Consider the following 21,487-nt stretch of genomic DNA (forward strand, 5'->3'; position numbering starts at 1 on the left):
TACACAAAAGCTGAATGGAAAAAAAAAGCATGAAGAAAAACCGATAATCTTTATCTTCTGACAGTAAGGTAGAAAAATAACCTACATGCCATAGTAAGAAAATATTTTTTAATAATACCCAAATAGTCCATTTTCCTTTAAATCGCAACAACTATATAAGCAAGGATTAATATTTAAAGGAAAAATATGTGCTATACAACACAATGGATTGGTTAAACAGGCCTTTTGTTCTCAAACTAAAATTCCCAAATTAAATAAGCGAAACTTACAGTTTAGCTGTGATGAGAAGAGTAAGAACCACAAACGCCGACTTCTTCAGTCGCCTGATTTTTCCTACCATGGTCAGACCAAGATAAAACAGGGCTGATCCAGAGAAGGAGTTTGCAAGCCCATCCAGAAAGTTTTCCATATATACTGGGATCTTTTTATCAAGAATAAAATTGAAGGCAATGCCAACAAAGACCATAAATACTATTGGGTTCTGTAACACACGTAGAAATCCAAGGCCCACAATTTTTGCTTTATTTTGAGAAGCATTTTGAGTGTCTTTTGACTTCTGGATTTCACAGAAGATAAACCCTATAGGGTTTAACATCATAAGAGATATTGGTGCCACCAAATAAATGTACTGCAGATACTCTGGATATGTAGATTGGTACAGAGCTTCAACTGTAAAACAAGAATATTGGTTTTTTAAATGTTACCACAGAATTATAGGAATATGTGTTTAACATTTTCTTATTAGCATCAATAAAAATTAGTATAAATAGTGACAAATAACCCATTCAGTTATTTTTAGAAAGGCAAATTTTAGTAATAAAACTGACAAGGAAGAAATACTAGATTAAGTACCATCCGGTTTATAAAAATAACATTCAACTTTAATTTATTTTTATTAAAATCGTAACTATTTTTCCAGACAGGAGCTTAAAGATAAACCTCAAAGAAGAGAGCTGTAAATGTTTAAAAGAGCAATTCAAAGTAGAAATCTATATACATAGTGATGGCAACAAGATATCTGCTTGGTCTCATGAGAGAGCAGCTTCACTGGGTTGTGAGGCAGGGGTCAGATGGCAGCAGATTCGGGAGAGTGGAGTCAGGAACTAAAGCAGCAAGACAGTGATGGAGGTAGTCTACACTCTACAGGTAAAGATGCAGGACAGTGATGGAGCTAGTCTACACTCTACAGGAAAAGATGCAGGACAGTGATGGAGCTAGTCTACANGTGATGGAGCTAGTCTACACTCTACAGGTAAAGATGCAGGACAGTGATGGAGCTAGTCTACACTCTACAGGAAAAGATGCAGGACAGTGATGGAGGCAGTCTACACTCTACAGGTAAAGATGCAGGACAGTGATGGAGGTAGTCTACACTCTACAGGTAAAGATGCAGGACAGTGATGGATGCAGTCTACACTCTACAGGTAAAGATGCAGGACGACAGTGATAGAGGTAGTCTACACTCTATAGGCAAAGATGCAAGACAGTGATGGAGGTAGTCTACACTCTACAGGCAAAGATGCAGAGACACAGAACAGCTGACGGGAGCTGGGTCAGGGCCATATGAATTAGGTTCAGGAGTTTCTAGTCCGATTGTGAGCTATCAAGTTTCTATTTTCCAGCTGTGACCCAGGATGTGGCCATGTGAACTGGCAGCTGGCATGGAGAAAAGCCTCACTGGAGATGAGGAGACCAGGGCACTGAGAGGGCAGAGAATTCAGTGGGTACCCGAGGAGGATGCTGCCTCAAGTGAGCAAAGAGAACTTCATAAGGAAGATGAGAGTCAGCCGGTGAAGGGTGATGGAGGAAATGGCTAGCATGTTGTTGTCAGACAACAAGCAAGAGGGCAGAGAGTGACGTCCTACACAGTTCCAGGGGGCTATGAGGAAGAAGGTGCCAGTCTTACCTACCCTTGCTTATGAGGCACATCGACTATGAGGAAAATGCTTCCAGGCAAGACCAGAGAAGACGTAAAGGAGAGGAGGCTGGAGCTGGGAAATGTTTGGGAGGGGAACAGCATGTATCTATTCTTGCAAATGTAACTACTCGTTCTTAAGAAAACAAAAGCATCATTTTTTTTCTCAGCATGTTCCCTAAGAGCCTGCACTGAAAAATGATGCCTGAGAAGGGTGAGATTTACAAGAAATGGCACTGCCTGCTACGGTCTGTGGGTGATTTAAAAGGCCTTTGGGGTTTAAGAAGAACTTGAGTATGGCAGAAGAGGGAGTGAGGAAGTGCTGGGACCACAGGTCTAGCAGTTCTAGAAGGTGAAGACCAAGGGACTGGCCTGTGGTGGACCAAGGCGAGGTAAAGCTGCCAAGTACACAACTTGGTCTTCAGCCCCGATTCGGACACAGAGCTTGAGCCTCTCCAGCTGGAAGTATACAAAGCTCATTCATAATGGATGTGAGGTTGAGATAAAATGAACTGCTGCAATTATTCCAAGGGTGGAGGCAATCATGTGAAAATAAGGTAGATCAAGTTTCTTAATTTACATTAAGATAAAGTGACACAAGTCAGGAAATATTTGTTTACCTACTGGGGATTCAGTTAATGTCAGACACATGTTCTGTTAAAGTTATGTAATCAATTATATAACCTCAGACCTTCACCTTGATCTCATTAGCTACTCTTACTTTCTTTAAGATTCAAATCATCTTTTTTTTTTCTCTCAGCTAACCACACACATAAATCTGTAATATTTCCAAGACAGAGCAGAGGTTAAACTCATAGGATTGCATAAAACTTCATCAGTTCTCCTCCCTGATTTTAAGTTAGATGTGCTGGCTTTACGACTTGGTGCTGTACTTCGTGGTTTCTGGTGCTTTGCTTGCTTAAGTAAGAAGCCGTCTCGGGGATCATTCTTAGGTAGCTACACTTCTCCTTCGGCATTCCATCGCTAGGAAAAGAGGGTCCGTATCTGCCCACCACTTAAGTTTTCTAAGTGAAGTATCCACTTGAGGAATGTGGTTTTAGCCTAGTTTGAAGAATTTTTCCTAAGTGGCCACAATGCAATGCAAAGGTATTTTCTGGGGCAACCTCTATCTCCAACTCCACACTCTCCTCAAAGCCCTGATAGACACTGATCACTTGTGTCCAAAAACAACTTGACTACTACTACATAATGAGAGCTTGCATTCTCTCTCTCTCTCTCTCTCTCTCTCTCTCTCTCTCTCTCTCTCTCTCTCTCTCTCTCTGCTATTGTTAGGCAGCCATCAAATCCCTCCCCTGCTTTGCCTTCCTACTTGCCCAGTTATCCAGGCACTGCGAGAACAGTAAGGAGCATGCAGTGTGGTAGCTTCAAAGAAAAGGACAGAGACCGTAACCCACATTGTTCTTTACGGTGTGTTTCTGTTCTGTCTTACTAGTTATTGTGAAGCTCTTGATGTGTCTAATTTATACATTAGACTTGATTATAGGTATGTGTAAAATAAACTGTATTGTATATATAATACATATTTATATATAATTGGCAACCTCATCACTTGAATGCTGACACAAGAGCTGTTGCTGGGAGTTCAAGTCCTACTCTATATATCCTCAGAAGGAGGATCTTGAGCATGCTCCTCTCAGATACGGAAGACTACTGTCCTTCCTTTACAGCGTCTTTTGTAATTTCTCCTCTTGTCTCTTACAGGTTAAAGACTGAAAATTAGGTCCCTCAGTGTATCTACTCACCAATGTTCTTTTGTGTTTCCTCAGCCACTCTTTGCAGCCTTTTTATTAACTCCAAAGAGTACCATCTACATCACAACTAATCAAAGTCAAAACTTTTGAAAAAATTAATAGTTTTCTATCGTTTCCACCATCACTGGAACAGCCCTTGTGGCTTTCTTTTAATGAGCACAGCCAGTCCCCATAATTATCCTCTTGTTTATCCAACACATCTTTTACTGCTCCATAAAGCGAAGACTCCATCTGCTAGATCCATATTACAGGCACAGTAGATGAACACTATATTCCTAATTATAAGTTCCACTTGCTGATCAGACCTTCGCTCTCTGACTCCTTGAAATTGTTTGTTCCTTACTGAAACTTGCCTACTACTTGAGGCTGGTCTCTTGTGGACTCCTTCTACCAAGTCTTCAACCTACATCATTAAATCTCGCCCTCTCTGGAAATCTGATACTCTGCTCAGTATCCATGCCACCTTAAGAAACTGAAGACATCATTTTAAAATCCACAGACTCAATTCAGCACAGTGATGGACAAATCTGATAGACAGGGTTAACTGGTGAATGCTAAGGGCTTCAGATATAGTACAAATGTATTTTGCATCATACAATAACATATCTGCTATTGGTTAACGTCTTGGGAATCCATATTTTATTTTAAAAATGATCACCTTATTTGGCCTTTTTTGATGCATGTGTGTGTACATCTTCATGTATCTGTCTGTGCGTGTGTGGAGGTCAGAGGTGATGCCGGGTGTCTTTCTCAATCACTCCCCACTGTACTCTTTTAAACAAGGTCTCTCTCTGAACCCCACGCTCCCTGATTCAGCTGCACTGCCTAACCAGCAAGCTCCAGGGATCTTTGTCTTCATCTCCCCAGCACTCAGATATTACATTCACACTGGGCTCATGCTTACAAAGCAAGCACTTCACCAAAAGAGCTGTCACCCCAGCTCCTTATTTTTTTTTTCAAGACAGGGTTTTTTTTTCTGTGTAGCCCTGACTGTCCTGGAACTCACTCTGTAGAGCAGGCTGGCCTCGAACTCAGAAATCCTCCTGTCTCTGCCTCCCAAGTGCTTATTTTGTTGTTTGATACAGAATCTCACACCATGGCCGATGCTGGCTTTGAACTCGCAACAGTCCTCTTGCTTCAGCCTTCTGAATGATGGGATTACCAATTCATTTTAAATTGGCAGATAAAAACGATATGTGTTATATAATACATGTCATTCTGAAATGTATCCATTTTGGAATGGTTAAATTAAGCTCACCAGCATACGTATTTTCTTATATAATTCTTTATGCTGCGAATACTTACATTGTTATTAACTGCATTCACTATTTGTACAATAGTTTTCTGGAACTCATTCCTCCTATCTAACTGAAATTTCATTTTTTCCCTTTTTACACATTGTGAATATTTATAATGCAGGTTACAATTAGAGCCTTTTAACTCAGCTGAATGACTGCATAAGGGCAAAAGAAGTAATGTCTACTGGGAGAGCAAATAATTGTGATTAAATAAATACTTATTAAATTCCTAGAGAAAAGGGGTTCAACATGGGAATTTTAGTCTCTTTTGCCTCTCATTTCCATAATTACTTAACATTCCATCTTTATAAACTGGCAGTGATTTCCTTTGTTAGCAACCTGAAGACAATCTTTCCAGTCAGAAAGGAAAATACCCATGAATACAGTGACCTATAGCAACTAAAATTAGATTTATAATCATGACATCAACTATTAGGTCCTAATTAATTAATGATTATAAATAAGGCTCTTAGAGGGAGGGGGAATCCCATTATGAGGAGTTATTATATAGCTTGGAAGAACTAAGATAAAATTAGTCACCTGCTGTGTCTCCCATTTTGATTTCTGCAGGGTTTCAATCTCTAGCAAATAACACAAAGGCCCTGACAAGATCATTCCATTATTTAGTGGCATATAGTTAAAGGCTTCATCTCCTTTCTGTTTACAGCTTGAGCACTAGAGCATAATTATGATTAGTCAGGGTACTTATGCTATCAGCATTGTTTGAAGAATAAATTATAGGACTTAACTATGCCCTATTAGTATATTTTAATGACAGAGGCAGGGAGCCCATTCGGATCTGCTGATGTCGGCATTTTATCTTAGTAGACTCTTGGTTTCTCCTTGTACCTGGATTTTTAAAAGTACCTTTGGAAAGAACTGTCCTAAAAGACAGTATACTCTTTATAGTCTGTAGTTCATTTGACTTTGATGTAAAAACTACACAGTAATGTAGCAGTGTTTATTTTCTATATACCATAGTCACAGTATACAGAAAAAGATATATAGCCATCTTTTTTTCTTTATTCACTAACTTATCTGTCTTCTCTCCATGACAGCATTTCCCAAGTCACCTGTAAACTGGGAAGATGAGCAGTCAATGCAGCCTTAAGAAGGATGTTCCTTCTAACTCACTATCAGTACTCTTCTATGAACAGGACAGTGGGAATTCCTAGGAGAGGTTGTAAAACAAAGCAAAAGAAAGGTCTCTCTTCTCTGTTCACCATGAACAGAGAGGAAGACAGATGGACACAGACGCTATTAACAAATGCCCCATTAGGGAGCAGACACTTAGAATAATGTTCTGTAGCCCATCTTCCATTTTACAGGCAGATGAGAAAGCTGTCTATATGACTGGCTTTTTATAAAGCCATACACCACAGCCTGATGTTATGAGTTATTATCCATGAGTACCACCAACAGCAAAACTTATAACCCTAGATTGACCAACACACTCAAGGCAATTTGGGTTGCTATGCTGCTAGGAACCTGATCATTACCAATTTACTGACAGAACGTGGACAGTAAGAAAAGCTGGGATAAAAATAGCTTGGATCCCAGCACTCGGGACGCAGAGGCAGGCGGATTTCTGAGTTCGAGGTCAGCCTGGTCTACAAAGTGAGTTCCAGGACAGCCAGGGCTATACAGAGAAACCCTGTCTCGAAAAACAAAACAAAACAAAAACAAAAACAAAAAAACAAAAAAAAAAAACAAACAAAAATAGCTTGGCATATATATTTGATTTGGTGTCTTAATAGAGAAAGTAATTTACCCAGTATCTTTTGTCCACTTCTGTTCCTCTCCCCCTTTGTGGGCTTACACATCTGTGGGTGCATTCAGAGGCTAGAGGAAGATGTCTGAAGACTGTCTCCATCTCTCTCTACCTAATGGGAGAGACAGGTCTCTCACTGAACCTGAAGCCTGTTTCAGTTAGGCTGACTGGCCAGTGAGCTCCAGGGCCTTCCTCTCACCACTCCCCCAGCACTGGGGTTCTAGGTAGGAAAGGCCTGCCTGACTTTTTTTTTTTCCCTCAAACTGTTAAAGAAAGGCTTTTATTATGGGCAAAGCAACACCCACATAAAGCAAGCACATAAAGTACAAGACCTTTCACAAAGCAGAGGAGGGCTCCGGGAAGCTAACGCCCTCGTGCCTGGCCTGTACGTGGGTGCTGGAGGTTCAAATCGAGGTCCTCTTGCTTTTGCAGCAATCCTTCTTACTAAGCCACCACCCTACCCTCTCCTGGACATAGCTTTAAGGACAAAGGCATCTGATTCCATCTGAAACTGCTAAATTTACAAAGGTTGGTTGGGTCCTCTAGGATAGGCTTACCCTGTTATGTAACTGTGTGGCATGAAAGAGCATCTGGGATATGGGACCAGAAAGCATAGAGCTGGGTCTCAGGCACATGTCAGCTGCGTGACCCTAAGACAACCCTGTAACCCTGCCTCCTCATTTGAAAGTGATAATATGTGCCCTATTCAAATAATAAAGCCCCCTGTAAACTATAAAGTTACCAATGTTAGTTCTCTTTCTGAGCACACTAGTTTATAAAGGCATGAAACTATATACGTCTAGCTCAAGTCTAAAATAAGAACAATATTTACTAAATGCTTAATCAACACTGTGGCCATGAGCCACTTCTGGAGTCTTGATACTACAAATCCTTCACCAGACTACATTCTTGGTTCTCTTAAGGAGATGGACAAACATTAACCTCTGCTGTGCAATTTCCATTTAAGGCTTCACAAAGGAATATCTACAGAGCTTCTATTTAAGACTAATTTCCTGAGAGCCTTATCCCTCCCTCCTTCTCTGTCCCTTGCTTTGCTCAGTGTTATCTGATCTCCTTGGTATTTTTTTCCATGGCTAAGATGGGAAAAGGTGAAAAAGCAAAGTTCTCTACAATCTTTTCTGGCGGGTGGTAAACTGACTTGTTGGAGGACGATGTGCTAAGCAGAGCCTGCCTTAGAGTTCAGCATAGGTTTTGACTGTACAGTGTATCACCCCACTGAATCTCTGCTCAGGCTACTCCACATCAAAGAAGATTGAAGCCAGCCCTCGGCCAAGCGCCTTCTCCTCATGCCTGCCCCTTACCTACTCCTCTGGCCCCTGCTGACATTGAGTAGGATCTTAGTTCAATCTTATAACTTGATTTTTTTTTTTCACTAAACTATAAATGCAGTGTGTTTGAGAACTTTGTTCGCAGGTCTGTGCCTAGCAGCTGGCTCAGTCCTGGCATGTAGCATTCTCCCAGAAGCAAGTGAATGGAGGCAGGCCCAACAGCCCCCATGCTGTGCTGCGTGGTTAAAATACACACAACTTGTATTTTTAAATATGAAAAAGTGGTTTCTAGGAATGGTGGTATATTCTGAAAAGCAGAATATATTTCCTCTCAAGAATCCTCAGCCTCCCAAATTAGTGTGTTTATTGTTTTAGCAGAAAATGTAAAACTCGGCTGCGTACACAATTACAGACGTGGCAGTGTCCTTGGCAGCTTTGACCTTAAACAAGAATTTAACTTCAATATAACACGCTAAAAACTTCAACAATGAGGTCATAAACTAATTTTAATGTTGAAATAGTCTTTGTGTTCTAAAACACAAGAACAAGAATGATGTGGGGAAAGCCACTTGTAAATTCCCACTGCGGACATGTGGTGATGGCACTTTTTAGAGACATAAGATTTTATTTTTAAAGATAATTTAAATCAGGGTGTGATTCCTTCTAGGAATGAGATTTCTTTACATGAGATAATTGAGAAGAGATAGACTACTATTAGAAAGGTTACCCCCTAAGGTGTTAGGATACAGCCATTTATTTTAGGTAGATAATTAAATGGTCCTTAAATTCTGAAATTAAAGAAGAAAGTATGTTCTAATTTAAGACAGCTTTAAGAAAAAAATGATGGGTGAGTGGGGAGGGTCTGGGAAGAGTTGGGGAAGGGGAAATTATAATCAGAATATATTATGTAAAACTATACTAATATAGTTATAAATAACTAATATAAAACCCTAACAGATGCTTAGATAAATCAAAAACGTATGTTACCACATACAATGCTTGAATTTTTTTTTTTTAAATTGAAGAAGAGAAATAACTTACCTATAGGGTATCCCAAAGCAAAGTCATTACTCTGTGTAGCAAAAATAGGGAATAGTCCCGCTCTGCTAAACCGGCTCTCAGGACTGGCCACCAGTAAGGTTAATACACATACAATGAAAAACACGGAGGCTTTGCCGATTAAGACACTGTAGAGAAAGGCCCAGTCCACATTGGAGAAGTTAAGCACAACCATGTTTTTGAATAATAGAGCTGGAAGGGCAAATCTGGAGACGAAATTCCCCAGTCCCTTGGCTTGTGTTGAGGTTATGATATTGGCCCTTCCCGCTATGTAGCCACAAAGGACTATGCCAAAGCACTCCAATAAGGCCGGGAAGAGCCGAGTTATTGACATTGAAGGTGGGTCGCCGGTGGCATTAAATCCATGAGAGGCAGGCAAAGTCTCATTCATATTACCAGCAAGCGTCGAGTTCTTCACTGAGAAATAAGAATCCATTTTTCTCTCCCCCTCCACTTCCAAACTGACCTCTGCAAAAAAGAAGAAAAGAAAACAATTCAGTGTTACTACCAGCCAGAGTTCAGACTGAAACAGACTGTGGGAAACCTGGAGTTACTCACATATTAAATGGCCAAATAAGTGTCCATGCTTTCTTCAATCTGCACCAGGGGGAAAGACGATGGGAAAGGGGAAAGTTCCTCATTCTCAAAGGTAGGTCAGCTCAAAACATTTATGTTACCACTCTATTTTTAGAGTCAGACATGCATAAAATAAGATCCGCAAACAACGCAGCTGCAGTGATGCCCCGCGGTTCCTTCTCTCCAAGGATCCACAACCCACCTCCATCTAACGGACAAGAGGAGGAGGCCCACAGAGTGACAAGGACCCACTTGCACCCAGATTCTCCGACAGAAGTTCTCAGGGATAGTTTGAGGAGTCACACTGGAACCAGATGGTCCCTTCCAGCCAGTGGCCGTGCTTGAACACAAGGGAGAATCACAGTGGGGTAGGACTTACCAACTCGGAACCCCAGACTTACGTTTTCGTGCTTCGCTCTATCATCTGCGAGGTGCCTACATCAGTATCTACTTCAAGCAGAGTCCTTACAGTCTAATCATAGCCGGCACCTAGCAGTCACTTCTCCAAGCTGAATGTGACTTTTGGTGGAGGATGAGGAAGCCCTATGAAAGAAAAAAATGATGGAAAAATGTCAGCCTACTAGCCTTCTCTTAGTTCCTTTTATGTAAACACACACATTAATCTACAATCCCTTGGTGCTACAGGGGACTCTGTGCATGGAGTTCCCTCTAAAGGGCTCTCTACCATTTGCGCTGCCCACGTAATTAGCACCTACCCATCCCCCAAACTCAACCATATGGTTTAGGAGCCATTTCATCAGGTGAGGTTTCTTTAATGACACAGTTAGGCATGATTTGTTCACAAATAAAATCATGATCCTTCCCTTTAGTCTGCTTCTCTCAGTTTGCTTATCCAAAGGCCTTCCAACAAGTGTCTTATGTCTGTTTCCTTTACCAGACTTTAAATGTCACAGCAGCTACGTCTTTACATGCTCGTGTCCCTAATATCTAGCACAATACCAGGTACGTAGGAGGCACCAAGGGAAAAAAAAAACTTGATTCATTAAAAATCTTCATTAAATTCATTAAATAACAACCTGTTCTTAAATCAGTCTCTTCTCCCCTGTCGGCTCCCCCTTAGGTATTATCTAGTTCATGAGTGGATTATATTTCTTTTCTAGATGATAAATGTTTTTCACAGCAATAACAGCCCCCAAAATACAAACTGTATTCTAACGTTCTAAAGCTGTTCATGAGATTTTGAAGAGCAAGTTCTGTGTGCTAATGTGGCAACTGTCACACTGCCCCCCTCTTGCTGCCAGAGACACAATGCACACAAACTTTAGATAATCCTGAGGTGAATTGGCTTTGATTAGTAATTTGAAATTAATATGATGGTAATTGCCAATTTCTAAGTTCTTTTTCTAGGTTTACCATCTAAAGTAGCCTTATATAAGATGGTAGAAAAAAAAATCTGGTTAATTTACAATGCTTGGGTTAAGTTCTCAAACACCCACACCACATCCAAAAGACGTGGGTGACAGACCAAAGAGCAACTAATACACAGGGTTCTGTAAGAGAATATTCCCTGTGTTGCTTTCTAGAAACCAAACCCTTTTAAAACCTTATATTTAATTGGGATTAAGACAAGTATTTCCTTTTTTTTTCTACCAGGATTAAGCAGGAGTGGTCAAGAGAAACAAATCCTACAATATTCACATACTTGAACTTTACAAATAAGCACCGAATTATACTGATACACATAGCCAGGTTCTGGTTGGCACACATAGCTAGGTTTTGGTTGGGACACACAGTTATCCTTGATGGAGCTAGTCAACAATCATACTTAAGTATGAAAACATTGGAGCCCTTAAGAAAGGTGTCCTTAGAAAGAGAATAGGAAAGAGGGTAAGAAACTAGTCCAGCCTTTCCCAAAGTTCCCTAGATTTCTTTGCTTGAATAACTCACAATCCAATATTTGGACAACATAAGAACAACAATGTAGCTCTGTGTGTGTGTGTGTGTGTGTGTGTGTGTGTGTGTGTGTATGTATGTGTGTGTGTGCAAGCGCACACCCATGCACTGGCACAAATGCTAGCATGCTTAAACAACAATCTTAATTGACAATAGTTAAGGAAAACTGTTGTAGACTTTGAACCGTAGCATTTATCAACTCTTTGGGTCAATTACTTTGACTCCCTGAGTCAGTTTCCTTAACTGTGAAATGAATGGGAAAACTCCTTAGAGCAACACGGTATGGAAAGGATGTCCTATGCACAGCTCATCACAGAGTAGGTCTTCATGAAGTGGGAGCAACAGTCCTAGTGCCAAGTGTGGTGCCCCATGCTAGAAACCCAGTCCTGAGAGACAGAAGTAGGGGCATCACAAGTTCAAAGGCAACCGGGGCTGCACCGAGACGCTGTCTCAAGAAACAAACAAGCAACGTACACAGATAAACCAAAGAGGGTAAGAGAGGTAGGCAGAGAGACTGCAGACCTAATGATAACGATTAAAACGGTAACAGGGCAAATAGCATTCATTGTCACAAGTAACTATACAAACATGCCTAATATTAAAGATCCCCAATAATAGACATACTAGATATTCCACAGAGTTACCAGTTTAGAATGTGTTATAAAGTTACCAGCCTCTGTTTCATACCCAGCAATTAAGAAGACTTGAATTGAGTTTGATCTTTAGTGGCTATTGATAGTGAAGGTGATGGCCAAGAGGTTTAACAATACCCAGATTCAACTTCCAATTAACTGAAAATTAAATGAAACTTTTTAAAATTAATCTGTCCTTTTCCCTCTTTTAATTTTTCCAGTGTTATAAACAGTTCCTGAGGCAAATGAAAATTAAAATGACTTCTAGTCTGACATCATGTCACACACCTGTAATCACAGCACTAGTGAGGCAGAGGCAGGAAAACCATGAGTTCAAGCCCAGCCACAAAGAAAAGCCAGCCAGGACTTAAATTAGCAGCTGTCTCAAAATAAGGAAGGGAGAAAAAAAAAAAAAACTAAAAATAACTCTGAAGTTTTATCTCATACCATTTTAAACATAAAAAAAAAAAAAAAAAAACGAAAAACCGCTTCCTATGCACATTTTAAGATTAACAAGAACCACAACAAAGGAAGTTTTAAAAATGTCATCCAGTCCCTTAATCTACAAAAACAAGACTTGTTGCAGAACAAATAAGTTCTCCTATCACTGGAAAAGCCAGTTCACTGGGGCAGACACTAGAAAACGAACATATATACATATATACATATGGTTTGTATACAAACCATCTAGTCGCATTATATCTGACTTAGATAACATGACCAAAGCACTGAAATTGTGAGCTAATTGCTATTAAGTTCAAATGTGGTGAATATTGACTTGAAAGAAAAGACTTTAAAGCGAGGCTGTTCTCTTCTCAAACACTACTATCCTTTCTACAGGAGAAAAGCCTAATGCCTTGCGGCACTATAAAAGCACTCTTTAACATCCACAGGCACTCCATTCACTGCCTTTCCCCTGGTCAATCTGCAGGGACAGACTTTGGCCCGCCAAGATAAGGAGTGCAGAGTCCCTCACCAAATAGATGATACCGAGGGCAGCTGACACCCGTGGAAGTAGAAAGCCAGGGCATGGGAGTCACAACGTCGGGTGCTCCGTAAAGAAGTAAGGGAGAAAATTTGGCGCAAAGCACCAGAGGTGCTCAGGAGGGGCAGACACTAAGGCCATCTTGGGGTAAAGTAAAAAGTCCGAGATGACAATGTGAGCACATGTGCAACGGGGTGCTCCACACCTTGGAGACCGCAGCTCTGGCACCAGAGCGGACAAGTCGTCCCTTGTGAGCAGACCATGTCCAGTGTTCCCGCAGGTTTCAGGCGCAGGCTCTGTGGAGCAGAGGCGGACAGGCTCAGCAGCGAGCCGAGGCGCCAGGGCAGCCTGGCGCTGCCCACTGGCCCCGACCCCAGGGGCAGGGGCCGTTGCAAACGCAACCGGGGCTCATCTCACCTACTAGGTCTGCAGCTCCGGCTGCAAGGAGAAGGAAGCCGGTGCTCGCAGAGGGCCAAGCAGCGAGCACACCGCCGTCATCTCCCGCCCCGAGCCCTCTTGTAGCGGCGTGTGCCAGCGGCAGATGCCCAACCACGTTCCGAGAAAGGGAGGGGTGAGCCGCTGCGGTTCTGTCAGCTACCTTAGGCGTCTGCGGCCCGGTGCCTCCTCCCCGCCTCCGCCCCGCCTTCAGGCTCCGCCCCTGGCCTGGAGGTCAGAGAAGCGGGTCTCCACTCGGCCGTGAGGCCCCGCCTCCAAGCTCGGGACATGGCCCCGCCCCGTCCAAGGCCACGCCTCCAGCATGGAGGTCCGCGTTTCAAATCTCCACCCCGCCGTCAGGCCACACCCCCAAGCTCTAGTAATACACAGCGCTCCGCCCTAGGGCTCCACCCTAAGGCCCCGCCCCTAGCCAGAAGGCCCGAATGTGGGTCTCCACCTCGCCTTTAGGCCCCGCCCCCAAGGACAAGCGACACCGCTCCGCCCCCGGTGCCCGAGGCCCGCCCACACAGCCCTGTCCCTGCCCCTTAGGCTTCGCCTCTGCCAAAGCCACTTGGCCGCCGGTCTCCCGTTGCTGTGCTTCCGGCTTTTTCCTTCCACAAGATGGCTGCCGGGTGGGGATTGGCGGTATTGGTTTCCTCCGCCTCTGCTCAGACTCCGGGAGGCCTATCATCCTTTCGGTTAACCTCAGCTTCCAGTAATCTTGTCAATTTCTCTCCTGGTTAGCCTCGTCATTGCATGGTATAGAGTTATAAAAGCAAGGACGTGAGTTCAAACCCTGCCTTTTACCTTTCCCAAACTAGCATGATCTTGACCTTCCTAAATCGAAAGAGATTAAAATATAAGCTTTAGTTGTGTGCTTGATTAAGAATACATTGCCAGTGGCGACTGTTTCTATTCCTGTTTTGGAGGAACTCTGGCTGTATGCTCTTAGCTTACTGACAGGAATCTCCTAGTATTCTCGGAAGTCTATTGGGGCTTCTCGAAGTCAACGTGTGAAAATGAAGAAATTTTCTGAAACAAAAATTATTTCTGATTTAAAGCCTGATCTCAGTAATTTTGTAAGTATTTCTTAAAAAGAAATCTTGCTTTGCAAATTTTACTGTTTTGTCTGGCCACTACCATGTCCTATTAATCTGTGCAGTTTTAGTACAAAGTACAGTACTATTTGCACCTTTAAATTAAATTACTATATGTATGGTTTACTAAGAAAATAAAAACTGGGGAAGAGGGATGGGATGGGGGAGGGGGCTCCAAGGGAAAATGAGGAAGGGATAAAATTTGAAATGTAAATAAAGAGAATATATAATAAAAAAACGGGGAAAAAGAAAAGAAAAACCAAGAGCTGGCTTAAGGATATGAAGCCTAAGGAAAGGTGAGGATAATTGAGACTATTTTTTAAAATGTAGTCTACTCCCTTTTGGTTCATTCTTTGTCTTTCTCACTTTTGACTATTAACCTAACTACTTAAAAAAAAAAAAAGATAATACATCTGTTATCTCAAGGCTAAATGGATTCCTGCCTTGAAACTATGAACATTATTTAAACTAAATATTTAGTGAACTTGGACTTTTAAAAGATTATTGAAAGACAGGCCTAGAAAGGAAAGTTAAGGTCAACCTGTAGGAGTTCCTTGTGTTCGGTTAGCTTAGTTTATCCTTTGACTGCACAGTAAGATTGGTACAATTTCCCACACTGGAACATGCCAGTGGATTTTGTGCTATATGACCTGGAAACTTTCCCAGAATAAGTGCAGGAAAAAACAGTATGGTGATTTTGGGACTAGCCAAGACAAGGAAATAACCTACTCTGGGCTAATGGCAGTACAAATGGAGTAAGTTTGAGGGGTATTACAGAAGAACTGTAGAGCCGAACAGCTGAGAGAGGTAACGAAGAGAAGGGGAATGCTAAGCTTGTTCTCATCCACTAAAATAAGAAGAAAGAAGCCGGGTAGAGAGCTTCTAATAGATTTCCCAGCTCTGAATTTCTGCTGTCTGGAAATGAAGAACTATTTCAATGCACTTACAAAGGAGGAAGGGGTTACAAAGAGTGAATTTGCTTCTAGACCTAAAATTGGAAACCCTGAAGCATTATCTCTAACAATCTCTTGGAGTTATACTTCCTTCCGTTGGAGGCCCAGGGAGTTTAGACATTTGATTAAAACCCCGAGGCTTCAGTTCCCACTCCTGGAGAAAAGAATGAAGCACTTCAGTGTTCTGTGAGCTGACAGTTCTTAAGAAGGCATCAGCACACTACAAGGTTATGTCAGCAGTCCATTGCTATTCACTTGATACGTCGGTGTCTGCTTATAGTTAGCTCTCTCGCCTTTCTGCTTGTTCATTCAATCTGAATTATGCTTAGACTTTGAAAACAAAACTCAAAAAAAAAAAAAAAAAACCCAAAGTCTACAATAAGTCATAAGGTACTTTCTTTGGTTATAAGGAAATGGTGAACAAGACTTAATAATTACTCTTTTATTCAACTACTGTTTGTTAAAACAGGTAAGCATGAGAACCCACCATAACTGGGATAATTTAGCACCACTGACACGGTGTGGTATATAAACTTAGAAAAGGCAGAGGCCTGCACTTGTAATCTTTTTATCCTTAGAGCTCAGATGAGTGCTTTCTTTGACATATGATAGGCATTCTATAAATGGCTTCTGAATGGCTGAATAAATTATAATTGCCTCCCTTGCCTACCAGCTAACCAGGAGGTTCAAGTGTTCTATTCAGTGTGGGTTCCTTGCTATAAAGAACTGTCATGTAGCTATTTCACTCAGTAACTGATTCCTCCTTTTTCCCAGCTTTCCACTTGGCTTAATTTTGTAGCCTAATTTTAATATGCATCTAAATGGTTTACTTCTTTGTCATAAATACTCGAACTTAACTTAATTTCAGGTTGTTTTAAGGCCATGAAAATTACCTCTGCCTACGCTTATGGGTATGCATGCTTTCACGAGCACCATCATCGTTTCTCCTCTCCCTCACACAAAGGCAATGAGAGGAGGTGGGGCCCGACCATCTCACCTGGCTATTGATTTTATTACTAACCTCCAGTAAGTCTGAATAAAGAAGGGGGGCATTGTCTGCACTAGCATTTAGAAAATCAAGTGGAAAAACCATGAAGACAGACTTAGGTTGTGAAACTTCAAGTAAAATCAGTGAATTAGATTAAGACAGGATGCAGAAACCATAAAGTAGAATGGTGGTGAGTTTGGGGGCATAGCCAGTCTGTTTCAAGACTTAGTTTCTCCATACTTGTGGTTTTCTTTTGACCACTTTATTTTGAAAGAACGCAAAAAAAAAAAAAAAAAAAAAAAAAAAAGTTCTTGCCTCCTCTTTGAGCCTGCAAGGGAGCCCACTGACTAATTTAACGGGCAGTTTCAAAAGACAGAATCTGCACAAAGCATTTTTAATTCAGGTGGTGTCTAAGATGAGACACTAAAACTAACCACTTTTGTATATCATAAAATGAAGAAAACTTCGGATTTTTACCTGTAAAAAGTTAAAAAAGGTAAAAAGGTAAAAAACCTGTAATAAGGTTTTGGGTTTTTTTTTAAGCTTTTATTTGGCAGCTTCTAGGTAGAACACTGGGGTAAACTGCTCAAGGAAAGAGAAAGAGATTCGGGAAAGGGAGATTTCATATCTACTTAGATCCCCTGATGTATTCAGCTAATCAATAATGTCAAGAATATACTTTAGGAGCCCCAGTCTCCTCTGCTAGAAGGGGCAGGTCCTTCCCCTCTCTTGGATGGATGTCCACATTGCTCTCACCATACTTTTGTGAGAGTACCACTATATGCCATAACTTGCCATACAATAAGCACTTGATAAATACTTGCAAGCAGGCTCTTTGGGTACAACCTAACAAACCTGTGAATGCTATGATTTAGAGAGTCATTTAAAAAATGGAAATACCTGTTCTTTCATGGACTGCCTCCTTCACTGGAAATGAAAGTAGCACGCCCGGGGGGGGGGGGTTGTACCTAAATTAACTCTCTGTTTGGTATAAGAGTAACCAGATGTTTTTTTTGGAATTGAGAGTTGCTGGGACAATAAATGAGAACTCATCCTTGGCTGTGACACAGAATAAATATGAAGACCAAATCGGTTGTGCAACTCTGTTCTCTGTATGTGACAATGCCTGCCTCAAAACCAGAGAAGATACGATTGCCCATATCTTCACCATGTTGAGCTCTTAACATTCTCTGGCAGAAGGAGTGGGAGGAAGGGTCACTGACCCTCACCTGAGATCGCAGCCAGGTCCCTGGTCCTGGATCTCTCCCACTCCCAGCTGCCTATAATCTTACCCAACTGCACAGTCTGAAAAAGGTGCTAGAGAATAGAGGTGAATGGTTAACTGAAAACAGCATTCCATCAATGTAGCTTTAGGAGTTTGTCACTCATACTATGCTGAGAATTTGAGATGCTGTTTATCTTCAAATCACACATGCAGGGAACCATGGAGTTGGCCTGGCCTTGATGTCTTGAGATCATAGGTTTTTCAGGGTAGAATCGGAGGCTCCTGGGGCACTATAGGCCTTTTAGTTTTTTGAGAAACTCCCTCAGGCAGTGAAGTGTTCATGCCGTTTTTTTGTTTTTCTGTATGTTCTTCTAATAGTCAAGGGAGCATGGACTCTTGTTGGGACAATTGGTCTTAGACATTAATCTTGTGCATCCTATGCACATCATTGTATCCTGGTAGCTACAACTGTATTGATCCTGGCAATCACCACTACATCCTGTTTCTGTTAAGTAGGTCTGATTGCTCTCAATAAATTTGCCACAGCTTAAGTTTGCTGTGGATCCTCCAACTGGCCTGATTTAATTTGTTGCAGCCATATCAGATGGCCTTGGGGCAGTACGTAAACATGGACACTTACAAGCACAGATCCCAATGAAATGGAGACCCCTTTCCCTTTCCCTTCACCTATTCAGCATGAGTGTTTTGAGTATAGAGAGAACCACCACTTTCTTATTCTGTCTAAAATTCTTTTGCCCCTGTGGGAAGATCAAAGCCAGAAAGGGAGCGTAATTATGACACAGAGCCTAACCTGTGAGGAGACTGGAAAAGAGAATGTTTTCATGGGACCACATAGATACATACTCAAAGCGGTAGGGAACATCATTGAAAAATCATTCCAAAACAACTCAAGAGAAGTCTCTTCTCTGCTCTCAGAAAGGGATATGAAGAGCTTAGTAACAGTCTCAGTGAGCTAAGCTACCCATAGAAGCTGTTGGAAGAGGCAGCTTGGGCGGGACTTACCCCAAGCTTGTAGGGGCTGACTGCTTTGCCTAACAGCATTTCTGTAGTCTCCTCCTAATGCCTCAATCTTAATGTGCTTTCAGTATTTCCTTTCTTTTTCTCCACCTCCCACCCCTCGTGTCTGTCTCTGTCTCTCTCTGTCTCTCTGCCTCTCTGTCTCCATCTCTGTCTCTGTCTCTCTGCTTTTTGGGGGGGTGCAGTGAACCTTATTGATGGTATTCAAGAGTAGGGAGGGCTCCCTAGGCCCCTCCTGTTATTATGGGGGTCTGGGGTGGAAATTGTGAGGGAGATGCTCAGTGTTGGGAGCCGAGTTGGGATAGGGACTCTTCAGCAACCCAGAGCCTCTCTCTTGCTCTCAGTGTCCTTGCTGGGGTGAGTGGTCCAGGGCTTCTTACTCCTTGGAGGCCATGTAGGCCATGAAGTCCACCACCCTGTTACTGTAGCCGTATTCATTGTCATACCAGGAAATGAGCTTGACAAAGTTGTCATTGAGAGCAATGCTGGCCCCAGCATCACAGGTGGAAGTGTGAGAGTTGCTGTTGAAGTCATAGGAGACAACCTGGTCCTCAGTGTAGCCCAGGATGCCCTTCAGTGGGCCCTCAGATGCCTGCTTCACCACCTTCTTGATGTTGTCATACTTGGCAGGTTTCTCCAGGCGGCACGTCAGATCCATGATGGACACATTGGAGTAGGAACACGGAAGGCCATGCCAGTGAGCTTCCCGTTCAGGTCTGGGATGGCCTTGCCCACAGCCTTGGCAGCACCAGTGGATGCAGGGATGATGTTCTGGGCAATCCCACGGCCAACATGCCACAGCTTTCCAGAGGGGCCATCCACAGTCTTCTGAGTGGCAGTGATGGCATGACCCATGGTCATGAGCCCTTCCACGATGCCAAAGTTGTCATGGATGACCTTGGTCAGAGGGGCTAAGCAGTTGATGGTGCAGGATGCATTGCTGTCAATCTTGAGTGAGTTGTCATATTTCTCGTGGTTCACACCCATCACAAACATGGGGGCATTGGCAGAAGGGGCGGAGATGATGACCCTTTTGGCCCCACCCTTCAAGTGGGCCCGGCCTTCTCCATGGTAGTGAAGACACCAGTAGACTCCATGACATACTCAGCACAGGCATCGCCCCATTTGATGTTAGGGGAATCTCGCTCCTGGAAGATGGTGATGGGTTTCCTGGTGATGACAAGTTTCCCATTCTTGGGCTTGACTGTGCCATTGAATTTGCCATGGGTGGAGTCATACTGGAACATGTAGACCATGTAGTTGAGGTCAATGAAGGGGTCATTGATGGCAACAATCTCCACTTTGCCAGAGCAGAAGGCAGCCCTGGTGACCAGAACCCAATACGGCCAAATCCATTCACACCGACCTTCACCATTTTGTCTACGGGACGAGGCTGGCACTGCACAAGAAGATGTGGCTGTCTCTGGAACAGGGAGGAGGAGAGAGCCTCTCTCTGGTTTTTTAAGGTAGAGTTTCTTTGTTTAGCCTTGACTGTCCTGAAATCCACTCTGTAGACCAGGCTGGTATTGAGCTCAGAGATCCGCCTGCCTCTGCCTCCCTAGTGCTGAGGTCAAAGATGTATGTCACCACTGTCTGATCCTTTCAGTATTTCTATCGTTGTTTCTCTTTCTCAAGCATTTTTTCCTATGTCTCAGTGCTGTGACCCATAAGGCTTGGGTCTGGAACCCTAACTAGGGGCACTGAGGGAATGAAGAAATTATAGAGACGCAGGTATACACACAGAAAAGCTGTGGTCAGGTTGGGTACGTGTGCTCTGATGGAGAGAACGTACTTCAGCCAGCAACCTGGAACCTTGGGGTGTTTACTACATATAGCATAGAGGGTGGAGTTGGCCACTCTCCATAGGAGATGTCTGTAGACGTGCAGTCTTAGGCTTTAAACACCTGGCAGGAGGAAGCTGCAGTTCCTAGTCTTTGTATAAACTGGCTCATTGTTTATAAACATTCATACTTGGTCTAGGAGAAGAAGGCTTTGCCCCTTTTGAGCTTGACCCATGTGGGGAAAGGCTCTGCCAGTTTCCCGGGGGTCCAAGGCCTTGGTCCTCATCATGGCTGTTCCCATGACTACAGTGGATGTTCATTCACTCAGGGCCTCCTCTGCTCCCCAATCTCAGTTTTCCCATCTCTTTATTGTTATATGCAGGTGGCAATTGGTACAAGCAGGTTACTCATTCTCCACATGATTTATTTAAAACAGTTATGAAGTCCTAGAAGAATCAAATGAATGAAGAGAAAGAAGAACGCAGTAGTGATGCGCAGCCATATGGATTACCAGTACTCTTATTTAATTACAAGCCCCAAATCCAAAACTCTGTCCTGCTAGTTCCCAGCCAGGCTTTCAGATGTGAAGAACATAATTCCCCCAAACACAGATGCCAGGGCCCCCGGCAGAGTTTCTAAATCAACATCCTTGCCTTCATGCCCAGAATGTGATGTCTGTGTACATGCATACACATGAATGTGTATATATTTATATATAGTGCATCTCAGCTTCTACAGATAATTCTAATGCAAATTCTA

General features: G+C 42.5%; 1 protein-coding gene and 1 pseudogene across 2 annotated transcripts in view; both read right to left on the bottom strand.

Annotated features, from left to right (window-relative positions):
- Positions 1 to 13,857, bottom strand: part of Gpr155 (G protein-coupled receptor 155) — a 46,491-nt gene extending 32,634 nt beyond the window's left edge. The window contains exons 1-4 of one of the 2 annotated variants that reach the window (XM_029536932.1): positions 13,629 to 13,857; positions 10,082 to 10,223; positions 9,087 to 9,572; positions 270 to 669 (exon numbers count right to left, since the gene is read on the bottom strand). In XM_029536932.1, the coding sequence (XP_029392792.1) occupies positions 270 to 669; positions 9,087 to 9,540 (854 nt within the window). In that variant the 5' untranslated portion in view covers positions 9,541 to 9,572; positions 10,082 to 10,223; positions 13,629 to 13,857. Of the gene's footprint in view, positions 1 to 269; positions 670 to 9,086; positions 9,573 to 10,081; positions 10,224 to 13,416; positions 13,492 to 13,628 lie in introns of those variants that run through there. The other variant, XM_029536933.1, reaches the window with a different exon arrangement.
- Positions 13,858 to 19,161: 5,304 nt separating this feature from the next.
- Positions 19,162 to 20,322, bottom strand: LOC110318141 (annotated as a pseudogene).
- Between the last annotated feature and the right edge of the window lie 1,165 nt (positions 20,323 to 21,487).

The sequence above is a fragment of the Mus pahari genome, chromosome 3 (genome assembly GCF_900095145.1).
Source record: "Mus pahari chromosome 3, PAHARI_EIJ_v1.1, whole genome shotgun sequence".
Taxonomy (NCBI): Eukaryota; Metazoa; Chordata; class Mammalia; order Rodentia; family Muridae; genus Mus; species Mus pahari.